We start from the raw sequence: 26,960 nt of genomic DNA, 5'->3' as shown, positions 1-26,960 counted from the left end.
ACGGTTTATTTTTGTTTTGGATATTCTTTTGAAAGTAAGTGTGTATAAACCCAAATTTAATTTTAGAAGCTTGATTCATCTCTGAAATAACCTGAGTAATTTATGCATTTGAAAAGATGCAATTATGGTTGAGTCAGCCGTGGCGAGTATACAGGGTAACTGGGAGTCCGCTAAAGGGAAATGGTGCTTGACCAGCCCTCAGTATGTTGAAGCGATTGGAGCACTGAATGAAAACGCTGCTCACACCCACTGAGAACATCATTCTATGACTTGAGCCTTGAAAACAACTAATAACAAGGGTCCAGTGCTGGAGCAGAGTCTGCATGGTGCCCCACCCCATGGACCCCATGATGAGGGCAATGCTCCTTTCTTTGTTTAAGTGCAGGGAAGGAAGCAGAGATTCAAGGGACTGGTACTGATGAGCAAAAGGAGCAGTAGGCCCCATGGGAGGAAGCTAGTGAGGTGCAGGAGGCAGCAAAGTTGATTCTGATGCTCAAGCATCTTTCTGCTGGAGAAATCAGCTTGTCTACGTACCTGTGGACCATTATATGGTGGCTGTTTTTGGAGTATGCTTCCAAATGCTCCATTTGGATGGCTGTTTCTGGGTGACAGCATGTATGTCACTGAACATTTTCATTTCCTCATTTCACTTCCAGACCAAGTAAGAATGACACTTAAATCCACTTTTTAAAGAATCTGATAGATTTATCCAGATGTCTCCTAGCATGTAGACTTTTTTTTTTTATAATATACTGTGAAAACTTGGGATTTTTATTTTATTTTTAAATACGGAGGTATAAACTTAGTACACCTCTCTGTTCTTTCCTATCTCTTCATTAGAGTTTGGGTCACTTTCAACACAGATTAACCCCCTCAGAATGTTGGTTATTAGTGAGTGTTAAACAACAGTTGTTTAGAACAGGACAGCTAACTCTCACCCTGGGGGGTGGCTAGTGTTTTCATGTTATTTGGTTTATCATTTATGGTTTTCTAAAAAAAATATTTTATTTATTTATTCATGAGAGAGAGAGAGACAGGGAGAGAGACACAGAGAGAGAGAGAGGCAGATGCAGAGACACAGGGAGAGGGAGAAGCAGGCCCCATGCAGGGAGCCTGATGTGGGACTCGATCCTGGGTCCCCAGGTCCACGCCCTGGGCTGAAGGCTGCGCTAAACTGCTGAGCCACCTGGGCGGCCCCTCATTTATGTGTTTTTAATGTTGTATCTGTTACATAAGCTAATGTTTTATATAGTATTAATATTTGTTTATTTCTTTTGATTAATAAAGGAAGGGATTAGAACAGCTTATATGAAGGACTCAGCCAGCCTTATTTTCTTTCTTTCAGTGATCAGAGGCACCTTTTTTTTTCCATAGGAATAAAACTTTCCCTACTGTCTGGAGTCAGTAATGACCATTTTGATTTCTCTGATGCTTTTACCCAGGGCTATGAGGAGGTGTCTCAGAAGTTCACCTCCATAAGGCGAGTCCGTGGAGATAATTACTGTGCGCTGAGGGCCACACTGTTCCAGGCGATGAGCCAGCCGGCAGCGCTGCCCTCCTGGCTGCAGGACCCCGAGCTCACGCTGGTACGCTGCTGCTGCAGGTTTGAGTCCGCAATGTTTCCAGTTGTTTTTGTGAGAAGGAACTCTCTTTACAGCCTGCACTGTATGCCAGTACTGTCAGCAGCGTGACATCAGCATGTGGGTTTGTTCAGTTTTGTGTGGCAGGATGGTGTTGCATAATAGAGTGACCAAGAATAATTGCTATTTCCCAGAAGAGAAAAGTGGAAAAATTTATTTAAATATTCAGTTCAGCTGAATTAGAGAGCTGGTGTTTATATTTTGTAAAAGGTACTTACTAGTATTTTGACCTCAGTGTTGGGGTCTGTAGTAAGTGGGCTGTGTGTTGTACCATATGAAAACCTGTCAGGGTTTTAGAATGCACACCCTGTGGTTTTAGCTCAAATTCAAGAACTGGGCACTTTCTGCATTTTGTTAAGAGGATTGCTGTAGTAGGAGGCTCATGTCACCCTGGGAGATGAGGGTCAGGGGATGTGTCTGTGCCTAGCCTTGTTTTAAATCTTCAGTGTGGTAGTGACAACCTAGAATGTCATGCCAGTGTGACTTGTATCTATGACCTATATCAGATGAGGTCACATGATACATTGGATGATAGAATATCTCAAAAAGAGTTTGGTGGGCAGGAATGATTGGGCAGAACTGATAATAAGATATTAATTGGAAGAAAATTGGAAGCCTTGTGCTTAAAAAGAAGCCAAAAGAACACAAACGGGGTGGGGCAAGATGGCTGAAGAGTAGGGTCCCCAAGTGACCTATCCCCACCAACTTACCTAGATAACTTTCAAATCATCCTGAAAACCTATGAATTCGGCCTGAGATAGATAGATTGATTGATTTTTAAAGATTTTATTTATTCATGAGACACACACAGAGAGAGAGGGATGCAGAGACACAGGCAGAGGGAGAAGCAGGCTCCATGCAAGGAGCCTGACATAGACTCGATCCCAGGTCTCCAGGATCACGCCCTGGGCTGAAGGCAGGTGCCAAACCACTGAGCCATCCAGAGATTCCCCTCGGCCTGAGATTTAAAGAGCGAACAGCTGGAATGCTACAGAGAGAAGAGTTCGTGCTTCTAACAAGTACAACTTGTTGTTAGCCACTCTGCACTGAGCAAAATGACTAGAAAGAACTCACCACAAAAGAAAGAATCAGAAACAGTACTCTCTCCCACAGAGTTAAAAATTTGGATTATAATTTGATGTTAGAAAGCCAATTCAGAAGCACAATTACAAAGCTACTGGTGGCTCTGGAAAAAAGCATAAAGGAATCAAGAGATTTCATGACTGCAGAACTGAGATCTAATCAGGCTGAAATAAAAAATTCACTGAGATGCAATCCAAACTGGAGGTCCTTTTTTTTTTTTTTTTTTTTTTTATTTTTATTTATTGAGACACAGAGAGAGCGAGGCAAAGACACAGGCAGAAGGAGAAGCAGGCTCCACTCTGGGAGCCTGACGTTGGGACTCGATCCCGGGTCTCCAGGATCATGCCCCTGGCTGCAGGCGGCACTAAACCGCTGCACCACCGGGGCTGCCCCAAACTGGAGGTCCTAACGACGAGGGTTAATGAGGTAGAAGAATGAGGGAGTGACATAGAAAACAAGTTAATGGCAAGGAAAGAAGCTGAGAAAAAAAGGGAAAAAATTAAAAGACCAAGAGGAAAGGCTAAGGGAAATAAATGACAGCTTCAGAAGGAAGAATCTATGTTTAATTGGAGTTCCAGAGGGCGCCAAAAGGGCCAGAGGGCCAGAAAGTGTATTTGAACAAATCATAGCTGAGAACTTCCCTAACTTGGGGGGGGGGGGGGCCAGGCATTCAGATCCAGGAGATAGAGAGGTCCCCCCCTAAAATCAATAAAAACCATTCAACACCCCGACATTTAATAGTGAAACTTGCAAATTCCAAAGATAAAGAGAAGATCCTTAAAACAGCAATAGACAAGAGATCCCTAACTTATATGGGGAGAAATATCAGATTAATAGCAGACCTCTCCACAGAGACCTGGCAGTTAGTAAGGGTTGGCAGGATATATTCCCAGATCCTAAATGAGAAGAACATGCAGCTAAGAATACTCTATCAAGCAAGGCTCTTATCAGAATACAAGGAGAGATAAAGAGCTTCCAAGATAGGCAGAAACTGAAAGAATATGTGACCACCAAACAAACCAAGCTCTTCAAGAAATATTAAGGGGGACTGTAAAAGAAAGAGGAAGTCCAAGGAAACAACCCACGAAAACAGACTGAATAGGTATGATGACACTAAATTAATATCTTTGAGTAGTAACTCTGAATGTGAATGGGCTTAATGATCCCATCAAAAGACGCAGGGTTTCAGACTGGATAAAAAAGGGAGACCCATCTATTTGCTGTCTACAAGAGACTCATTTTAGACCCAAGGACACCTATAGCCTGGAAATGAAAGGTTGGAGAACCATTTACCATTCAAATGATCCTCAAAAGAAAGCAGAGGTAGCCATCCTCATATCAGATAAATTAAAGTTTATCCCAAAGATTGTTGTAAGAGATGAAGAGGGACACTATATCACACTTAAAGGATCTATCCAACAAGAGGACCTAACAATCATGAATATTTACGCCCCTAATGTGGGAGCTGCCAAGTATATCAATTAATAACAAAGTTAAGACATACTTAGATAATAATACACTTATACTGGGAGACTTCAACACGGCACTTTTGTAAATGACAGATATAAGCACAATATCTCCAAATAAACAAGGGCTTTAAATGATACACTGGACCAGATGGATTTCACAGATATTTACAGAACTTTACATCCAAATGCAACTGAATACACATTCTTCTCCAGTGCACATTCTCCAAAATAGACCACATACTGGGTCTTAACCAATACCAAAAGATTGGGATTGTACCCTGCATATTTTCAGACCATAATGCTTTGAAACTAGAACTCAGTCACAAGAAGAAATTTGGAAGAAATTCAAACACGTGGAGGTTAAGGACCATCCTGCTAAAAGATGAAAGGGTCAACCAGGAAATTAGAGAAGAATTAAAAAGATTCATGGAAACTAATGAGAATGAAGATACAACTGTTCAAATTCTATGGGATACAGCAAAAGCTTTCCTGAGAGGGAAATACATCGCAATACAAGCATCTCTTAGAAAACTGGAAAAACTCAAATACACAAGCTAACCTCCCACGTAAAGGAATTGGATAAAATAGAGCAAATAAAACCTACACCCAGCAGAAGAAGAGAGTTAATAAAGATTCGACCAGAACTCAATGAAATAGACCAGAAGAACTGTGGAACAACAGACCAACAAAACCAGGAGTTGATTCTTTGAAAGAATTAATAATGTAGATAAACCCCTAGCCAGCCTTATTAAAAACAAAAGAGAAAAGACTCTAGTTAATAAAATCATGAAAGAAACAGGAGAGATCCCCACCAATACCAATGAAATGCAAACGATTTTAAAAACGTATTATGAGCAGCTATACGCCAATAAATTAGGCAATCTAGAAGAAATGGACGCATTTCTGGAAAAACACAAACTACCAAAACTGAAACAGGAAGAAATCGAAAACCTGAACAGGCTGATAACCAGGGAGGAAATTGAAGCAGTCATCAAAAACCTCCCAAGACACAAAAGTCCAGGGCCAGATGGCTTCCCCAGGGGAATTCTATCAAATGTTTAAAGAGGAGACAATACCTATTCTACTAAAGCTGTTCCAAAAGATAGAAAGGGATGGAATACTTCTAAACTCGTTTTATGAGGCCAGCATCACTTTGATTCCAAAACCAGGCAAAGACCCCACCAAAAAGGAGAATTATTGACCAATATCCATGATGAACACAGAGGCAAAAAATTCTCAAGATTCTAGCCAATAGGATCCAAAAATATATTAAGAAGATTATCCACCATGACCAAGTGGGATTTATCCCTGGGTTGCAAGGCTGGTTCACACTCATAAAGCAATCAATGTGATTTATCATATCAACAAGAGAAGAAACAAGAACCATATGATCCACTCAATAGGTGCAGAGAAAGGATTTGACAAAATACAGCATCCATTCCTGATCCAAACTCTTCAGAGTGTAGGGATAGAGGGAACATTCCTCAACATCTTAAAAGCCATCTATGAAAAGCCCACAGCAAATATCATTCTCAATGGGGAGGCACTGGGAGCCTTTCCCCTAAGATCAGGAACAAGACAGGGATATCCTCTCTCACCACTGCTATTCAACATAGTACTAGAAGTCCTTGCCTCAGCAGTCAGACAACAAAAAGAAATAAAAGGCATTCAAATTGGTAAAGAAGAATTCAAACTCTCCCTCTTTGCAGATGACATGATACTACTTAGAAAACCCAAAAGTCTCCACCCCACGATTGCTAGAACTCAGAAAGCAATTCAGCAGTGTGGCAGGATACAAAACCAATGCCCAGAAATCAGCGGCATTGCTATACACATAACAATGAGACTGAAGAAAAAGAAATGAAGGGGCCAATCCCATTTACAATTGCACCCAAGAGCATAAGTTACCTAAGAATAAACCTAACCAATAAGATAAAGGATTTTTACCCTAAAAACTACAGAACACTTCTGAAAGAAATTGAGAAAGGCACAAAGAGGTGGAAAATATTCCATGCTCATGGATTGGAAGAATTAATATTGTGAAAACGTCAATGTTACCCAGGGCAATGTACACATTCAGTGCAATCCCTATCAAAATACCATGGACTTTCTTCAGAGAGTTAGAACAAATCATCTTAAGATTTGTGTGGAATCAGAAAAGACCCCAAATAGGGGAATATTGAAAAAGAGCTGGGGCGTCACAATGTGGGATTTCAGGTTGTACTACAAAGCTGTGATCATCAAGACAGTGTGGTACTGGCACAAAAAGACACATAGATCAATGGAACAGAATAGAGAACCCAGAAATGGGCCCTCAACTCTGTTGTCAACTAATATTCGATAAAGGAGGAAAGACTATCCACTGGAAGAAAGACAGTCTCTTCAATAAATGGTGCTGGGAAAATTGGACATCTACATGCAGAAGAGTGACAGTAGACCATTGTCTTACACCATACACAAAGATAAACTCAAAATGGATGAAAGATCTAAATGTGAGACAAGATTCCATCAAAATCCTAGAGGAGAATACAGGCAACACCCTTTTTGAACTTGGCCACAGCAACTTCTTGCAAGATACATCTATGAAGGCAAGGGAAACAAAAGCAAAACTGAACTATTGGTACTTCATCAAGATAAAAATCTTCTGAACAGCCCAAGAAACAGTCAACAAAACTAAAAGACAACCTACAGAATTGGAGAAGATATTTGCAAATGACATATCAATAAAGGGCTAGTTTCCAAGATCTATAAATAACTTACTAAACTCAACAGCAAAGAAACAAACAATCCAATCATGAAATGGGCAAAAGACATGAACAGAAATCTCACAGAGGAAGATATAGACATGGCCAACATGCACATGAGAAAATGCTCTGCATCACTTGCCATCAGGGAAATACAAATCAAAACCATAATGAGATACCACCTCACACCAGTGAGAATGGGGAAAATTAACAAGGCAGGAAACTACAAATGTTGGAGAGGATGCGGAGAAAGGGGAACCCTCTTGCACTGTTGGTGGGAATGTGAACTGGTGCAGCCACTCTGGAAAACTGTGTGGAGGTTCCTCAAAGGGTTAAAAATAGACCTGCCCTACGACCCAGCAATTGCACTGCTGGGGATTTACCCCAGAGATACAGATGCAGTGAAAGACCAAGACACCTGCACCCCAATGTTTCTAGCAGCAATGTCCACAATAGTCAAACTGTGGAAGGAGCCTCGGTGTCCATCAAAAGATGAATGGATAAAGAAGCTGTGGTTTATGTATACAATGGAATATTACTCAGCCATTAGAAACGACAAATACCCACCATTTGCTTCGACGTGGATGGAACTGGAGGGTATTATGCTGAGTGAAATAAGTCAATCAGAGAAGGACAGACATTATATGGTCTTATTCCTTTGGGGAATATAAAAATTAGTGAAAGGGAATAAAGGGGAAAGGAGAGAAAATGAGTGGGAAATATCAAAGAGGGAGACAGAACATGAGAGACACCTAACTCTAGGAAACAAACAAGGGGTAGTGGAAGGGGAGGTGGGTGGGGGTGGGGGTGACTGGATGATGGCACTGAGGGGGGGCACTTGATGGGATGAGGTGGGTGATATGCTTGCTATATGTTAGCAAATTCCACTCCAATAAAAAAATAATTTAAAAATATTTTAACCCCCCCCCAAATAAAAAAACACAAACACTAAGAAAACCGAAGAGTGCACACTGTGAAAGTTCTACCTTAATGGCAGCTTCCAAAATTTGTCAGGATTAATTGATTGGCAGCTTCCAAAGGTCATCAGGATTAATTGGCAGCTTCTAAAGATCATCAAGATTAATTGATTCCAAGCTCAGTCAGAGCCCACATGATATGTGATTGGCAGTGGGAGTGAAGCGTTGTCTTGAACCCTCCTACACCACAGGCAGTGACAGTCCCATGTTGAACTGAGCTGCTTAGATCCCGTCTTGAGGGTTGTCGCCTTGTGCCTGTATCCTTGGTACAGATTGGAGTGTGATGAAGATGATTCATGTTGTCCAGGAACTGTTGAAGGAGCTGAGGTATTTGCCTGGAACAAAGCCAAGCTAGAGATGAGCTATATGGAGTTTCACCTGTCCTCAGCACAACCAGTGCAGGTCATTACACTCCTGTTCTCAGTTGGTCCTTCCCGTGGTCTTCCCTCAGAAAGTCCACTCTGACAAGGGCCTTTCAAATGAGCAAGCGGTGGCACAGTGTGACTGGAAGACATTGGGGCAGAACCAGGTGTGCAGGTGGAGGGATGGAGTGGTTTACAGAGGCTGGCAGTGTGCCTGATGCTGGAACGGTGCGGGACCAACTCTCCTCGAGAGTGGGGTCTCTGTCTTCTAGTACTACTGGTGTTTATTCTAGTTAGTAACTTGTTTACTATAAAATACCTATTTGGTAACATACTTGCTCAAGACAAACACATCAACTGATACTTTATTGCTACAGAACAAGACAGTCATACAGTAATTGTAATATGAAAGTCTTTTCTTACTCATCTTCCTGATATATCAGAATAAGGTGTATCCTGTCATATTAAGTAAAATCCTGTTGCCATTAGAGCTTAGTCTAAATTTTTTTGTGTTAAAGGTGGCATAGGCATGCCATTGTAAACACTTGGAGCAGAGCCAGTGTTGGATCTGTCTCCATTTACCCTGATGCTTGATCTTTCTGAAATGCCTGGGGCCTCTTCTGATCACACCCTGTGCCCGGTGACAGTGACAGTCTGGGTTGGTTCACGGCCAAAGAGCTGTGGTTATTGTGTGTCCATGGGGCTTTTAGAATTGTGGGAGCACTGACCACTCCTGGAGACACAAAGAAGCAGCTGTCAGCAGGTAAGCTGTGAAGGGAATGTAGTTTTGCATTTTTAGGGCCTCCTGAACTGTGTGGGCTCTTGGCTAACCCACACAGTTCAGGGTCAAAGAGGTGCCAGGACACCTAAGCTTGTGCTGAGACTCAGAACCAGTGTCAGCCTGTGGCCTATAGGCCGTGCACTGCTGAGCATCTCTGACCTCATCAAGATTTCAGGCAAGCCCTGAGAAGCCGTATTTTGTCACCAAGGGACAGGCACCCTTCAGCTGGCTGATCTGCTTCTGTTTGCAGGTTGAAATATGTTCTCTGTAGCATTTTGCCACTTTCCCTCTTTCTCAGATCATAGTTGGTTTCAGAACATTAAAGGGAAAGAGGAGAGCGAGGCTGAGAGACCTTCCCCTTAACTGAGCTCGCTGGGAGAGACCTGGTTTGTGCCCACACTCACCTCCTCAAGCCTTGCCTCATTTTCAGCCTGGGAGGCTGAGCTTTGCCCTGCTACCCCTCTCGTCCTGCCCTGTTTGGGTTCCCTGTCTCCAGATCCCAGTCTTTCTATTTGACTGGAGTCGATCATCTGACCCTGACCCTGGCTTGGTCCAACTGTTCTTAAACTTGGGAGCAGCTCCTTGGCCCCTGCGAGGTGTCTTTCAGGCAGAGATCCTTTGGTTTCCAAGTTCACTAAGTTTTAGACTGTCTGTGAACAGGTGGGACCTGTGACAGAATGTGGAAGCTCTTTTTTATGAGTTATTTGTGGGAACTCATGTTTGTTATCCCACAATCCTTTTAGTCATGGTGGTGATGTCAAGAACTGTAGACACTTGCTAGAAAAAACAGGTACTTTTACAGTACGGGCTCAAGTGAAATTCCATCTGAGCTAATTACCTACCTTATTTTGAAATACTTCCAATCATGGTTTCTTATTTAAATCTTGTTACTTGAGGAGAGGGAGGGGCAATATGGCGGAAGAGTAGGGTCACCTGTCCCCACCAAATTACCTAGATAACCTTCAAATCATCCTGAAAATCTAGGAATTCGGCCTGAGATTTAAAGAGAGAACAGCTGGAATGCTACAATGAGAAGAGTTCATGCTTCTATCAAGGTAGGAAGACGGGGAAAAAAGAAATAAAGAAACAAAAGGCCTCCAAGGGGGAGGGGCCCCGTGAGGAGCCGGGCTAAGGCTGGGGTGAGTGTCCCCAGGACAGGAGAGCCCCGTCCCGCAGAAGCAGGAGCTGCACCAACCTTCCCGGGCAGAAAGGGGCTCGCAGGGAGTGAGAGCAAGACCCCAGGAGGGCGGGGATGCCCTCAGGTTCCCTGGGACAGTAACAGACAACTGCGCTCGCTCCCGGGAGACTGCGCCGAGCTCCCTAAAGGGCTGCAGCGCACCCACGGCTTGACCCTGGAGCAGCTCGGAGGGGCTCGGGGGCGGCTCCGCGGAGAGGGGGCTGCACGGCCAGGAGCGCGAATCCAACAGCACAGGCCCAGGAGCACAGGGCGCAGGGACACAGCTCAGGATCCGACCTCCACCCGGACAGGCAGAGACTAGGAGGGCCCAGGACAGCAAGGACGCTCCTGCCCCAAACTGAGCAGGTCAGCGGCCCCGCCCCGGAACATCCAGACCCCTGCAGACGGAGAGCTCTGTAGTTACTGCAGGAGCTGAATCCAGGTTTCCAGAGCTGGCCACTGCCACTGTGGTTGTTCCTCCTGGGGCCTCACGGGGTAAACAACCCCCACTGAGCCCTGCACCAGGCAGGGGGCAGAGCAGCTCCCCCAAGTGCTAACACCTGAAAATCAGCACAACAGGCCACTCCCCCAGAAGACCAGCTAGATGGACAAGTTCCAGTGGAAGTCAAGGGACTTAAAGTATACAGAATCAGAAGATACTCCCCTGTGTTTTTTTTTTTTTTTTTCTGTTTGCTTCCCCCACCCTTTTTTCTCTTTATTTTTTCTTCTCTTTTTTTCTTTTTTCTTCCTTTTTTTTCTTTTTTCACTTTTCTTTCCTTCTTTCTCTCCTTTTTCTCCTTTTCCCAATACAACTTGTTTTTGGCTACTCTGCACTGAGCAAAATGACTAGAAGGAAAACCTCACCTCAAAAGAAAGAATCAGAAACAGTCCTCTCATCCACACAGTTACAAAATCTGGATTACAATTCAATGTCAGAAAGCCAATTCAGAAGCACTATCATACAGCTACTGGTGGCTCTAGAAAAAAGCATAAAGGACTTAAGAGACTTCATGACTGCAGAATTTATCTAATCAGGCAGAAGTTAAAAATCAATTGAATGAGATGCAATCCAAACTAGAAGTCCTAACGACAAGGGTTAACGAGGTGGAAAAATGAGTGAGTGACATAGAAGACAAGTTGATGGCAAAGAGGGAAACTGAGGAAAAAAGAGACAAAAGACCATGAGGATAGATTAAGGGAAATAAATGACAGCCTGAGGAAGAAAAACCTACGTTTAATTGGGGTTCCCGAGGGTGCCGAAAGGGACAGAGGTCCAGAATATGTATTTGAACAAATCATAGCTGAAAACTTTCCTAATCTGGGAAGGGAAACAGGCATTCAGATTCAGGAAATAGAGAGATTCCCCCCCCCCCAAAATCAATAAAAGCCGTTCAACACCTCGACATTTAATAGTTAAGCTTGCAAATTCCAAAGATAAAGAGAAGATCCTTAAAGCAACAAGAGACAAGAAATCCCTGACTTTTATGCGGAGGAGTATTAGGGTAACAGCAGACCTCTCCACAGAGACCTGGCAGGCCAGAAAGGGCTGGCAGGATATATTCAGGGTCCTCAGTGAGAAGAACATGCAACCAAGAATACTTTATCCAGCAAGGCTCTCATTCAAAATGGAAGGAGAGATAAAGAGCTTCCAAGACAGGCAGGAACTGAAAGGATATGTGACCTCCAAACCAGGTCTGCAAGAAATTTTAAGGGGGACTCTTAAAATTCCCCTTTAAGAAGTCCAGTGGAACAATCCAAAAAACAAGGACTGAATAGATATCATGATGACACTAAACTGATATCTCTCAATAGTAACTCTGAACGTGAACAGGCTTAATGACCCCATCAAAAGGCGCAGGGTTTCAGACTGGATGAAAAAGCAGGACCCATCTATTTGCTGTCTACAAGAGATTCATTTTAGACCGAAGGACACCTACAAGCCTGAAAATAAAAGGTTGGAGAACCATGTACCATTCGAATGGTCCTCAAAAGAAAGAGGGGTAGCCATCCTTATATCAGATAAACTAAAATTTACCCCGAAGACTGTAGTGAGAGATGAAGAGGGACACTATCTCATACTTAAAGGATCTATCCAACAAGAGGACTTAACAATCCTCAATATATATGCCCCAAATGTGGGAGCTGCCAAATATTTAAACCAATTACTAACCAAAGTGAAGAAATACTTAGATAATAATACACTTATACTTGGTGACTTCAGTCTAGCTCTTTCTACCCTCGATAGGTCTTCTGAGCACAACATCTCCAAAGAAACGAGAGCTTTAAATGATACACTGGACCTGATGGATTTCACAGATATCTACAGAACTTTACATCCAAACTCAACTGAATACACATTCTTCTCAAGTGCACATGGAACTTTCTCCAGAATAGACCACATACTGGGTCACAAATCGGGTCTGAACCGGTACCAAAAAATTGGGATCGTCCCCTGCATATTCTCAGACCATAATGCCTTGAAATTAGAACTAAATCACAACAAGAAGTTTGGAAGGACTTCAAACACGTGGAGGTTAAGGACCATCCTGCTAAAAGATGAAAGGGTCAACCAGGAAATTAAGGAAGAATTAAAAAGTTTCATGGAAACTAATGAGAATGAAGATATAACCTTTCAAAATCTTTGGGATGCAGCACAAGCAGTCCTAAGGGGGAAATACATCGCAATACAAGCATCCATTCAAAAACTGGAAAGAACTCAAATACAAAAGCTAACCTTACACCTAAAGGAGCTAGAGAAAAAACAGCAAATAGATCTTACACCCAGCAGAAGAAGAGAGTTAATGAAGATTTGAGCAGAACTCAACGAAATCGAGACCAGAAGAACTGTGGAACAGATCAACAGAACCAGGAGTTGGTTCTTTGAGAGAATTAATAAGATAGATAAACCATTAGCCAGCCTTATTAAAAAGAAGAGAGAAGAGACTCAAATTAATAAAAACATGAATGAGAAAGGAGAGATCACTACCAACACCAAGGAAATACAAACGATTTTAAAAACATATTATGAACAGCTATACAGAAATAAATTAGGCAATCTAGAAGAAATGGACACATTCCTGGAAAACCACAAACTACCAAAACTGGAACAGGAAGAAATAGAAAACCTGAACAGGCCAATAACCAGGGAGGAAATTGAAGCAGTCATCAAAAACCTCCCAAGACACAAGAGTCCAGGGACAGATGGCTTCCCAGGGGAATTCTATCAAACGTTTAAAGAAGAAACCATACCTATTCTACTAAAGCTGTTTGGAAAGATAGAGATGGAGTACTTCCAAATTCGTTCTATGAGGCCAGCATCCCCTTAATTCCAAAACCAGACCCCACCAAAAAGGAGAATTATAGACCAATATCCCTGATTAACATGGATACAAAAATTCTCAACAAGATACTGGCCAATAGGATCCAACAGTATATTAAGAAAATTATTCACCATGACCAAGTAGGATTTATTCCCGGGACACAAGGCTGGTTCAACACTCGTAAAACAATCAATGTGATTCATCATATCAGCAAGAGAAAAACCAAGAACCATATGATCCTCTCATTAGATGCAGAGAAAGCATTTGACAAAATACAGCATCCATTCCTGATCAAAACACTTCAGAGTGTAGGGAGAGAGGGAACTTTCCTTGACATCTTAAAAGCCCTCTACGAAAAGCCCACAGCATATATCATTCTCAGTGGGGAAGCACTGGGAGCCTTTCCCCTAAGATCAGGAACAAGACAGGGATGTCCACTCTCACCACTGCTATTCAACATAGTACTGGAAGTCCTAGCCTCAGCAATTAGACAACAAAAAGAAATAAAAGGCATTCAAATTGGCCAAGAAGAATCAAACTCTCCCTCTTCGCCAATGACATGATACTCTACATAGAAAGCCCAAAAGCCTCCACCCGAAGATTGCTAGAACTCATACAACAATTTGGCAGCGTGGCAGGATACAAAATCAATGCCCAGAAGTCAGTGGCATTTCTATATGCTAACAATGAGACTGAAGACAGAGAAATTAAGGAGTTAATCCCATTTACAATTGCACCCAAAAGCATAAGATACCTAGGGATAAACCTAACCAAAGAGGCAAAGGATCTATACCCTCAAAACTATAGAACACTTCGGAAAGAAATTGAGGAAGACACAAAGAGATGGAAAAATCTTCCATGCTCATGGATTGGCAGCATTAATATTGTGAAAATGTCAGTGTTACCCAGGGCAATTTACATGTTTAATGCAATCCCTATCAAAATACATGGACTTTCTTCAGAGAGTTAGAACAAATTATTTTAAGATTTGTGTGGAATCGGAAAAGACCCCGAATAGCTAGGGGAATTTTAAAAAAGAAAACCATATCTGGGGGCATCACAATGCCAGATTTCAGGTTGTACTACAAAGCTGTGGTCATCAAGACAGTGTGGTACTGGCACAAAAACAGACACATAGATCAATGGAACAGAATAGAGAACCCAGAAGTGGACTCTCAACTTTATGGTCAACTAATATTCGACAAAGGAGGAAAGACTATCCATTGGAAGAAAGACAGTCTCTTCAATAAATGGTGCTGGGAAAATTGGACATCCACATGCAGAAGAATGAAACTAGACCACTCTCTTGCACCGTACACAAAGATTAAACTCAAAATGGATGAAAGATCTAAATGTGAGACAAGATTCCATCAAAATCCTAGAGAGAACACAGGCAACACCCTTTTTGAATTCGGCCACGGTAACTTCTTGCAAGATACATCCCCGAAGGCAAAAGAAACAAAAGCAAAAATGAACTATTGGGACTTCATCCAGATAAGAAGCTTTTGCACAGCAAAGGATACAGTCAACAAAACTAAAAGACAACCAAATGGGAAGATATTTGCAAATGACGTATCAGATAAAGGGCTAGTTTCCAAGATCTATAAAGAACTTATTCAACTCAACAGCAAAGACACAAACAATCCAATCATGAAATGGGCAAAAGACATGAACAGAAGTCTCAGAGAGGAAGACATAGACATGTCAAATAAGCACATGAGAAAATGCTCTGCATCACTGTCCATCAGGGAAATACAAATCAAAACCACAGTGAGATCCCACCTCACACCAGTGAGAATGGGGAAAATTAACAAGGCAGGAAATAACAAATGTTGGAGAGGATGCGGAGAAAAGGGAACTCTCTTACACTGTTGGTGGGAATGTGAACTGGTGCAGCCACTCTGGAAAACTTTGGATCTAAAGATCTAAAGTTAGATCTATTTTTTCTTCTGAAGAAAGTGTTTCACATGAATTCTTCTTTCCTCGTTGCTTCTTCACACCTCATTTTTTGGACTTTCTCCAGGATCTCCACATCTCCTGAGAGGCCTGCAAACCTCAGCTAGGTCATTATGCTAGCCACGGTTTGCCCAGCACATGGAAGGAATGAGGAAACGGGCTTTTATCTAATGGTTTGCCCATTTGTCGTTAGACTTCAGGGTCTTCCAAGGGACTCAGTTTTGTATTGTGACTCTTGCCCAGGGATGTGCACCATGTCGCGGGAGGCTCAGATGGTCTTCCAGGCTTCTCTCTACCCTGTAGCTTAAGTTCCCCTGTTTCCTGTGTTGTGCACTTCTTTGTGTCCAGCTGTGATTTCAGCTGATTGCCACTTGAGGTATTTTAGGTTCTGGTGAGAAATCTGAGAACCTGAATTTAAAGTTTGTAGCCGAACTACCCACATGTTGCCAAAATGCTGAGCAGTGGGTATGGAGCTAGGCTGCCCTTGGTGGGGTCGTCGCAATAAGATGGGGAGAACACAGCTCCTCCTCTGCTTAGTGAGTGATTGTGGATCATGGTCCTCGTGGTAACTACACCTGAGGAGGATTGTACATCCCTGTGTGGTTTGTTTTTTGCAGAAATGAAACCACCTGTTTCATATGATGGCTGTAGATTGAGAAGGTAAAACTGGAATCACCATGTGTGATTGAAAGGGTCTTTAGAGTCTTAGATTCCCAGGGAACTGAACATGTGGCCTCATTTAAAACTATTTATGATTGTTAAACAAGCTTGAGTTCAACATAGGATGCTGTGGGAACTAATTCTTCAATATCTTTTGACTTGGTGGACTTTCTTTTCCTTTCTGGTTTTTATAGCAGTGAAGTGACATGCGTGAGCCTGGCCTAATGAAGAATTTTCTCCTGACACATCCAAGACTGTCGGGAGTGTTGGAATTCCCATGCTGTCATCCATCATGTTGTGTCCCAGCTTGCCTTGCAGACTCCAGAGTCTGTGGATGATTAGGGGAAAACAAAATAAAACACATTCCAGGAAAAAAAGGAACTGGCAAAGTGTAGCTCAGCAGCTGTCTCCTCTTTAATGAGCTGGGCCACTGTAGCTGTTGACCTCTGCTGCTGCTTCTCCATTGCTTTTTTATTTTTTTATCTTACAACATTGTTTAGGCAGTTAAACTAGATACACATTGTTTTTGTGAATATTAAAGCTTTTGAGGATATGTGGTAATATTGGAAATTAGGCTTTATTTTTCTCATCAGGAAAGAGTCAGGTTTTTACTTTATCCTGGACCATCTTGCATGGCCAAAGTGCCTTTCCAGGTTGGGCATTAGGGAGTGGCAGGGAGGCTGTCAGTGATCCAGGAGCTACCTGGGTGGTTTGTGAAGACATGGTGTGAACACTGCCTTGAGGTCCCCTCACAAAGTGCTGTAGAATTTTCTGGGTGTGGTCATTGCTGAGCAAGGTAGATTGTGCCTTTGTATCTCAGCCAGAACCACCATCCATTTCCCTCCAGTGGACAAATGTGCGGGAATCAGTTCTGGAAACAAAGGTAGGTTTTGTATTGTAGGCTTTGTGGTTTCTACAGGATCCTGTGATGGATTTCTTGAAATGTTAACACCTCTTTCTCTCTCTTTCTTGATAATCCAGTTACCAGAAAAACTCATAAGCAAATACAACTGGATTAAGCAGTGGAAACTTGGACTGAAATTTAAGGGGAAGAACGAGGACCTGGTTGATAAAATTAAGGAGTCACTCACATTACTAAGGAAGAAGGTTCGGAATCTGTAGTGTTTTTCCTATGATAAGTGTAAAACTCTCACTCCTGATTGCCCCAGCAGACCACATGCCTATGGCTGGTATTTAGACAATTTAATTTAAATGAACACAAACTCTTCCTGTTAAGTCTTTGGTAAAGTGTAGAAATAGCAACATCATTTATTATGTTCACTGAAATGTTTATCTTTCTTAAAAGGAAACCTTAAACGTGATCTTTGTTCCATGTCATATTGACAAGTTTCAGGGATAATCTGTAGTTTCTATTTCCTAGAGTAGTAGCAATGATATGGATGTGTATTTATTAAGTTCTTTGCAATTATGTTTGTGTTTTAAGTTTCTAAAAACTGTCCTTATTAGACTTGTTTTCATCTGAATGATTGTCCAGTGAGTAGGTTTAGTAACTTTTATCTTTTTTTTGAAGATTTATTTATTTATTTGGGGGAGAGAAGAAAGCGTGCGCGAGAGTGAGAAGTGTAGGGAGTGGGGAGAGAGAGAGAGAGAGAATGAATGAATCCCAAGCAGACTCCCTCATTGAGCATAGAGCCCAAAATGGGTAGGCCCTATCTCATGCTCCTGAGATTCGTGACTGGAGCTGAAACCAAGAGTCAGATGCTTAACCGAGTGTGCCACTTAGGCACCCCAGTAACTTTTCTTTTGAAGACTGTCATGAGGGTTTCTCTGAAACAATCATAGGGAGAACTTGGTTGACTGATTCCCAGTGATTTGGTTATTATAATGTATCCCTTTCTGGAGTATTCCATGGGTTTTGGAGGTCCTGCTTAGATATTGCCTCACATAGACCACTAGGTTGCTTGCCTTGGAAGAGTTTGAAGTTCTTACCAGGAACCCTGAGTTCAGGGCCTGCTGATTGCTCCAGGCTTTGTAGATGTCGGGGGACGGCTTTCAGGAGTCCTTTAGCACTTTCCCCTGGTGTTGCTCTGTTTCCTCCGGTATGATCTGCCAGCCAGTTAGACTTTCAGCTCTACGAGAGTCTGTCTTGCTCATTCCTTTTCACCCAGTATCCAGCACCAAGCCTGACACATAATAGGCATTTGGTAAATACATTGTTTAGTGAATGAACTGAAGGCCTTGACCTCCTGGAACCTAGTTTTTATTTACAAATGTAAGAAGTGTTTCATCAAAAGTACACTGTCAAAGCAAGTTTAGGGATTGAGAGATTGTGACAAGAGAAGGAAATAGAGATTCTGTTCTTGTTGTCACTTGGCGTGGAGCACAAGGTTTGTGGGGGCCAGGGACCCCAGGATCTAGGTTAGGTGAGGCCTGAGAGTAGGACTCTGGCTACATGAGTGAATGGGAAGGCTCTTCAGCTCAGCCACTGGTGACAATTTCCTTTTCATCCTTTTTAAGGTTTTGTAAAATTGCAATTTTTGCTGTATTAAGTATGTGTACTGTAACCAGATCCTCATTTTGATGAATGTTTAAGTGTTTCCAATTTATAATAACATTAAAATTATTCCTTAATAATCTGAGCCAGCATTACTAGTACTTTCTGTGTGCCAGACTGTGTCCTAAATGTTTCATGTGTAGTTTAATTCTCATAACTACCAAGGTGTTGTTGCTGTTATCCCCATTTTAAAGATGAGGAAACTAAAATCTGGAAGTCCTTTAATGCCCAGCAAAAAGTCACCACCTGCTTGGTAGCAAGGCTTTCATTCCATCCTGACTCTCCTGACTCTAGAGCCATGCTCTTGATTGTCACCTAGGTCTACTTCTGGAAAATAAGAGATACTTCAACTACATATTGAAGAGAATCCTTTGGTACAGTCATTACCATTAAAATTTACTATTGAATTTAGAATTTTAATGGTTTTTGAAAGCAACAGTTGTTACTGGTTTATTCATAAGGACTAGTTCACTTTGGAATCTCTTGTCCTCATTCACTTTAACTAAAAAGCGCATATATTTTAGAGTTTTCTCATTCACTTAGAGAGTTTGTCCATGTTATTTGAATACCTAGTGCTCTGCTTTATTCTTAATTGGAAGTCAGTAAAAATTTCCTGAGTAGATGTATTCATTTGAAACTCCATGTATATTTTAAGGAAGTTAGAGGGGTGGGTTTAGTAAAGTAACATTCAAGCGACCTCACAATCTTCCTTGCCCATCTTCATTTTTGCAAGTTGGCTTGGTGTTTCTGGGTGGTAAGTGCTCCCATTAGCCCCTGAAGGGAAGGTATAATTTTAGCTACCCCTCACAGCTTCACACATACACACCATATTTGCTCCTCCATTAAGTATTTCTGAGTGACTGGTTCAGTTTCATTGTCTAGGAGGTTAGGGGACTTGAAAATTCCATTCCATGGTATCACTACTTCTCAGTGCATTGTACTTTTGTTTTAAATTAATGGGAAATAAGGGATTTGTGTGGTCTATAGAGTGTACCATTGTTTGAGCTAGAAACTTGAATGTTGTGAGGATTGGCATGTGATCCATGGCCTCCTATTTTTGAAAATAATTTTGTGTTCATAGTATGGAAGTATACCAGGTTTTAGAGCAAACATTTCATTGTTATGTAACTTTCTTGTTGTAGTGGGCAGGCTTGGCAGAGATGCGAACTGCTGAAGCAAGGCAGGTAGCTTGTGATGAACTGTTCATGAATGAGGAAGAAGAATATAGCCTCTACGAAGCTATAAAATTTCTAATGCTAAACAGAGCCATTGAACTATATGATGATAAAGAGAATGGAAAGGAAGTACCATTTTTCTCTGTGCTTCTGTTTGCTCGGGACACATCGAATGATCCTGGACAGCTGCTGAGGAACCATCTAAACCAGGTGGGACACACTGGAGGCCTTGAACAGGTGAGTTGTGCTTTTGGATATGTATTATTCCAAAACAGCAGCTTTAATCATCAAGCATTATTTCACAGCTTCTGTAGGCCAAAAATTCTGGAGCAGCTTGGTTGTGTGGTTCTGCTTGGGGTCTCAAGGATGGCTGCAGTCCTGTGTTGTTCAGGGCTACAGTTGTCTGTGGGCCCAACTGGGCTGGAGGGTCCACTTCCCACATGGTGCAACTACCTGGTTGTTGGCAGAGGCCTGATCGGTAGTTAGAAGGAGGGTTTTAGTTTCTTCTTTAGTTTCTTGACATGTGGGCCCTTCCATAGTGTTGCTTGAGTGGCCTTGGGACAGGATGGCTGACTTCTCTCAACATATGAAGTGATCCAAGAATAGAGCAAGGAGGAAGCCACAGTGTGTTTGATTACCTCATCTTGGAAGTTATACACTGTTGTTTATACCAGTCTATTTATTAAGAACAAGTCACTAAATCCATCCCAAACTCAATGGAGAACATTGAAAAGCATTCCATCCAGCTTTTCAAGTGAGGAGTGCAAAAGAATTGTGGGGCTGTTTTGTAACCACCAGATTAATTTCAGCCTGGGCTTGCTTTTGTGGGATACTGGATGGGATCAGTACCCTGTGCCTGGCAGTTTACAAATAGATGAAGCAAAGAGTTTTATTATTTAATCTTGGCAGCCGTAGGCATATTAGATAGCGTCCTTTAAAAATAGAAATAGGGTCACCTTACCCAGTAGAGACCAGCCTGCTCTTGGATCTTTTACAAATATGCTAAGTTTAGAGTTCTGCACAGAGACCCAATGCAGTACTGTCCCATGACTTACCACACAATTGTCTATCTTTAGTGTCCTCATTATATTATCTTAAAAAGTTTATAAAGTCTTTTTTAGTGGAATAGCCAGCTACTAAAGTAGCATTTAAGGTTTTCCATCCAAAGTGCCACCTTTGTACTTAGGCAGCTGACTCTCCTGCTTGCCTTTTCCTGGTGTGTAGCAAAGGGCCAAGGCTGATGGTCACTGCTGGGCCAGGCAGAATTGAAAGTGACTGCTTAACCCACGTACCTGAACTCAGAGTGTAGGTTCCTTATGCCTCCCAAACCTCAGTGAGGTTTGCATGGTGCAGCATGGTTTGCATATTAGACCAAAGTTAGTTCTTTTGGAGTCCTCACAAAGTGTACTGTAATGGCGAGTCCATTTTTGAAAACATAACAACTGTATTGAGATACAATTTACATGCCATAAAGTTTATCCCTTTGAAGTGTGCAACTTAGTGGTTTTTAGAGTGTTTATAGAGTTTTGTGGTTGTCACTGTAGTCTATTTTAGACTATTTTATCACCACTAAAGGATACCCTGTACTCGTTAGTACTAATTCCCCCTCCCCTAGCCCCAGGCAGCCACTAGTCTGCTTTTCTGTTTCGGTAGATTTGCCTATTTGGGGCATTTCCTAGAAGTGGAATCATATAATATGTGGTCTTTTGTGACTCGCATCTTTCACTCAGCATAGTGTTTTCAAGACTCATTCATATTGTAAGACATGTCACAAACAATATTCCATCATATAGATATACCACATGCATTCATTGGTTGATGGACATTTGGGGTCTTTCTGCTTTTTTAGCTATTGTGAATAATTCTATTATGAACATTTATGTACAGGTTTTTTTTTGTGTGGGCACATGTTTTCATTTCTCGTGGGTATATACCTGGGATATACTTCTTTTTTCTTTAATTGAAGTTCACATAACATAAAATTAACCATTTTAAAGTATATGACTCATTGGTTCTTAGTACATTTACTGAGTTCCAAAATATTTTCATCACCCCAAAATAAAACTTGGTGCCTGTTAAGTAGTTATGCTTCATTTATTATCTGTTTGATTATAACTGTTCTGGTGGGTCTGAAGGGGAATCTCATTGTAGTTTTGGCTTGTGTTCCTCTGATGACTTTCATGTGCTTATTGTCCATTTGCATATCTTTTTTGGATTAATGTCTGTTGTATTTAGATCCTTTGCCCAATTTTTAAACTGGTCATTTTTTTAAAAATCGTTATAAAAGTTCTTTATGTATTCTGGATACAAGTCCCTTATCAGACAGTATATTTTGGATGATCTGCTTATTTGTAGCAGCCACTAGAAAAGTCTGGGGACTGGGCCCATGAGGTGAAAGAGACGTTGCAGCATAGCTGTGCTGTGCCCTGCCTGGAGCACCTCTGCATACCTGTTTGCTCTTTTCCCCAGGTTGAAATGTTCCTTCTTGCGTATGCTGTGCGCCATACCATTCAGGTGTACCGGCTCTCCAAGTACAGCACTGAAGAATTCATCACGGTCTACCCCACTGATCCGCCCATGGACTGGCCTGTGGTGACGTTGATTGCTGAAGATGATCGGCACTACAACATCCCTGTGAGAGTGTGCGAGGAGACGAGTCTGTGAGATGCGTGCCTGGACAGCCTGGCAACGTGGCCAAGGTGCACAGCCAACTCCTTGGCTCAGGCCTTGGGACTCCAGGTCTCTTACAATGACCCATGGGAACTCTTGGGCCCTATGAGCCAAGCTGGACTGGGCTGTTCTGAAGACAATTTTTGATAATAAGAGTTAACCAAGTGTTTTCCCTCATCTTTAATGCAATAACTTTCAGTGGGGGCCATCAGAGCACTTTTGGAAGGTACAAGGTACATCTTCTCCATAAAGCAAATCATTTGTATCAGAGGAGACTCATTTTGGAGAGGAATCTGTTCTTTATGTCTCAAAATCAAATTCTCTTTAATTGTAAACTGGCTCTCAGTTTTTTCTTAAGATAGAGTTTTTTGTTTTGGTGGTAATGGGTCTCTTCAGTGCCCTTCCTATGCAATTCAGCTTACATGGCATAACTCTGGGATGCAGTCTGTTAATGGCACACTCATAACATCCTCTGACAGTCTTGTTGAGTGATGGTGTGGATTTACCTGTTAATTAAAGTTATTCTAAGCAGATTGTCTCATAGAAAATTAAAAACTGGGTCCAAAAAGGAGTTATTTGAAGGCTAGAGAAAGAGCTGCAGGAGGCATGTGATGGCACCTGAATTCCTGACTCTGAGAATGTGACAGGTGCCTGAAGTCCCTGGTGCTTCCTGCAGGTGGTGCACTGTCAGCCAGGTGAGCACTGCTCGTAGTTGAGTTCTAGCATTGGGCTCCTAGTGATTTTCCATTTCATAGACGTGCCTGCTTTATAGTCAGAACAGTGCTGAGATCCACCTGGTTTTTTGGGGGAGGAAGCCAAGGCTGGGTGACTTAAGGCACTGCTCTGAGTTCAGGAGGTGGTGAGCTGGATCTCAGTCTTCTTGTGCCCTTTTCATGGGATGGTTTTGAGGGTGCTTCCACTGCCAAATTCGTGTTCCTGCCAGAGGATGAGTAACACAGTGAAGTGTCTGAGATTTTTCATCAGTAAGATGAAGCAGAAACATGTACTAAACCTAAGTACGCAAGTGTGGCTGAGTGGCATCTGCCTGTGATTTGGTTCAGGAAGTCTGAGGGAGGAGGGTGTTCCTGGTGGTGAATGATTGCTGCCCAGAGGCCTGGTTGCATGTGGTTAGGGCTGTGTTATCCACAGGGGGTGTGGGCTGTGTCCATTGTTTTCAGGGACCAGACATCACTCTAGTGCTGTATCAACATTTGTGAAGGTAGTATCACCCTGAGGGACCCAAGCTTTATTTTATAATAATTAAAACCTCTACTTGGCTCAATAGTATGGTTAATAAGCTATTAAGTGTTTTTGGGGAGTGGCAAACCTTTTTTTGAAAATGTAAGTTTTGCTTTATACTTAAAAATAAATTTTTTTTTGAGAAAATTCAGAGGACACACAAAACTATGCAGACTGTTACATTAGTATTTTCCCATTACCTCATCAGTAATATTCACCACATTTTGGGAGGTGTTTATTCTTCAGAGTGTTTGAATCAAGTTCTCCGAACGTGTGTGAATGTGTTGAAGAGGCTTTATGTTTTTCACTGTGAAATGTAATGGTGCTTCGAATAAGGAGGTACTGAGAAGCCAAATTAATAATAATGGCTTCTTATTGGCTTTGAGGCTTCATTTTAGTATTTGCAACTGTACAATAATAGGAAATGCTTACTGTTTATTCTTATGCATTTTCCAAAGCACACTTAAAACGTTTCAGCACAAGGCATGGGAGTCTCTGTCCTCCAGGGTGTACGCTGAGTTTGATGGTCCATACCTACTATTGAATTGAAGAATAGTCATGACCATCTGTCTTTGCATTTTGAAAATGTTCTGATCTTTGTGAACTTGAACTGGACTTCTGGGCAACTTAATTGTTTACATGCATACTTTTTTCTTGTTCCTGCCTGTGGTATTGTTTGAGTGTGCAGAAATTGTGGCCTTTACCACCACAATGATAGAAGTTTGAAAGTATGTGTTTAAGTGGCTTTCTGACCCCAGGCTTTCTTGGACTCTGCTCTCAGACTGTCACTCAGGCTTAGTGGGATCACAGCATCAGAGAGGCAAAGCTTTCAAAGAAACAGGACTTCGGGAAATAGAAAAGATTGGCCGACTTTATAGAATAACGTTTCTTTGTTGTGACATGCAACGTCAGTTGCCTAGAATCTTGATTCCATGAATCATTCCTGGTCATGGGCTGGTCGGGTGGCAGCACCAGAATAGAAATTGCATTGAGACTGAAGTGGATGCAGGATATCTATTTAGAGGGGGTCTCTGAAGTGATATAAGGTTCTAGAAGAAGAGAAAGCAGTGGTAACTACAGTGTGTTTACTTTAATTCCCAGAGCTTATTGCCAGAGCTCAGAGATTTTTGGACCCTATAATCTTGGCAGAAAGATGATCTCTATCCTAAGCAGGCATGACTTATGCCTTTGTGCTTATTTAAGGCACATTTAAATCTGAACGACTTTCCCTATGCGGAGTTCCCTGGAATCCCTGTAATGAACACTGCTTCTTCAGGACCTCTCCTGCCTCCTCCCCTCACTTGCTTAGCTCCTTCTGCACGTACTGATGGCACTCACGTCGGGACCAGTGATGATCACAGTGGGCAACTAGAGGCCAGGATGTCGTTTCTCACTTGTGATCCTAACCTAGGTGGGATTTGATCTAAGTGTTTGCAGTTCCTTGTCTTTAGAATATGGCATATCCTAAAATGCCTTCGATGCACTGAAGAGGATTGACTCTACTTTCCTGGTAGAGCCATTGACACTTGTATTAGATGTTTGTTATTGAGTTAAGTAAGATATGATGCTAAGTTTTCAGACATTATCTTTGTATCCTTTCATTATTTAGTTCCTTCTGGGTGTAGGGTTACCAGGTAAAAACTTCAGTCCACATGAGTCTTAACACCTCTGTCAGAGGAAACATCTTTTGTGGGTTTTTATGTGCTTTTTTATTTAATAGGCTGTGTTTTCCCTCCTGCTCTACCCCTCGCACCAAGGTGCTGTCTCACCTCTGTATCCATGGTCTGCTTCCTGAAGGTCTCCCTGAGAATGGCCTTTAGGTGCTCTGTCTCCTGCCTTTACTGCTCTAACTCTCATACTAGTGCTGCATATGCATCAGACTCAAATAGACTTCCCAGCTGTCTCTTCTTTTTGGTGTTAAAGTAACGTTTGATTATTTTCTTTTTCTCTCTTAGTAAGCATTACTTTGCAAGTACTCCCACTTGGAAGACCCAAAGTATTTTCAGAAATGTAAACCTCTAAGGAGTCTTACTTGTAGGCATACATAGAAATAAATGTCTTTGACAAACCATGAGAGACTCCTAACTCTGGGAAACGAACGAGGGGTAGTGGAAGGGGAGGTGGGCAGGGGGATGGGGTGACTGGGTGATGGGCACTGAGGGGGGCATTTGACGGGATGAGCACTAGGTATTACACTATATGTAGGCAAATCGAGCTCCAATACAGTATATATATATATATATATATATATTTAAAAAGCCTGTGACTACTTAGAACACAATGAAAAGGAGGTTCTCTGTGTGTATGAAGCGCATCTGAAATGTGTGTGAAAGGCATAGAATCCCCACGTTCAGCAGAAGGTAGGGCACAGTATCAAGTAACTTACAAAACATGGCCGAAGGAACTGAAGAAGTGAATGGAAGAAGGAACTGATTTGAGAGTAAAAATGTCATTTAAAACAACATGGCTCACGGGGCGGGGGGGGTGGTGGTGCTCAGGTGGTGAAGTGTCAGACTCTTGATCTAGACCCAGGTCGATGCCTACCTTGGACTCAGTGCTGGGTGTGAAGCCTACTTCAACAACAACAACAAAAAGACAAAACAGATGCCAGACAGACCTCCTGGCCTGTTTTATAAGTGGATAAAAATCTGTTTCACAGAGTTAAGTATATTGCATTTCCATTGCAACTCCACACTGACTTTTGAGATAGGTTCTAATGGCCTATGTGAGAGGCTAGTTGTAAGCTGCATTCAAGGAATGCTTGTTTTTCACAGTTAAGTACAGTGCATAATCCCTTTCATTATTTCTTATATTCCCTGTATGAGTGAAAACATATGATAATTGTCCTTCTCCAGTTGACTTACTTCACTCTGCATAATACCCTCCAGTTCCAACCATGTCAAAGCAAATAGTGGATATTCATTCTTTCTGATGGCTGAGTAATATTCCATTGTATATATAGACCACATCTTTTTCCATTCATCAGGACAGTCACATTTCCAATGAGCCTCCCTTCAGAGATGTTCTAACTCTCTTATGTGGGAAGCTCGTTGAAAGCTCTGCATTCAAGGAAAGCTGGTTTCTTACAGTTGAGTACAGGGCATGTCCTTGCACCTCCATAACTATTGTTGAGGTAGGTTCTAGGCCCTTCTGTGAGATGCTAGTTGAAAGGTGCATCAAGGAACACTTGTG

The 26,960-nt window shown here is 42.0% G+C and overlaps 1 protein-coding gene across 5 annotated transcripts in view; it reads left to right on the top strand.

The window, feature by feature from the left end:
* OTULIN (OTU deubiquitinase with linear linkage specificity) overlaps positions 1 to 25,839 on the top strand; it is a 40,115-nt gene extending 14,276 nt beyond the window's left edge. For 2 of the 5 annotated variants that reach the window (XM_038583292.1, XM_038583291.1), the window contains exons 4-7: positions 1,443 to 1,586; positions 17,151 to 17,276; positions 19,827 to 20,096; positions 22,329 to 25,839. In XM_038583292.1, coding sequence (XP_038439220.1) covers positions 1,443 to 1,586; positions 17,151 to 17,276; positions 19,827 to 20,096; positions 22,329 to 22,523 — 735 coding nt within the window. In that variant the 3' untranslated portion in view covers positions 22,524 to 25,839. The remainder of the gene's footprint in view (positions 1 to 1,442; positions 1,587 to 17,150; positions 17,277 to 19,826; positions 20,097 to 22,328) is intronic. The other 3 variants (XM_038583295.1, XM_038583294.1, XM_038583293.1) reach the window with 2 other exon arrangements.
* Positions 25,840 to 26,960: the final 1,121 nt, after the last annotated feature.

Source organism: Canis lupus, chromosome 34 (genome assembly GCF_011100685.1).
Source record: "Canis lupus familiaris isolate Mischka breed German Shepherd chromosome 34, alternate assembly UU_Cfam_GSD_1.0, whole genome shotgun sequence".
In the NCBI taxonomy this organism is placed as follows: Eukaryota; Metazoa; Chordata; class Mammalia; order Carnivora; family Canidae; genus Canis; species Canis lupus.
This window is presented reverse-complemented; position numbering and strand designations above follow the sequence as displayed.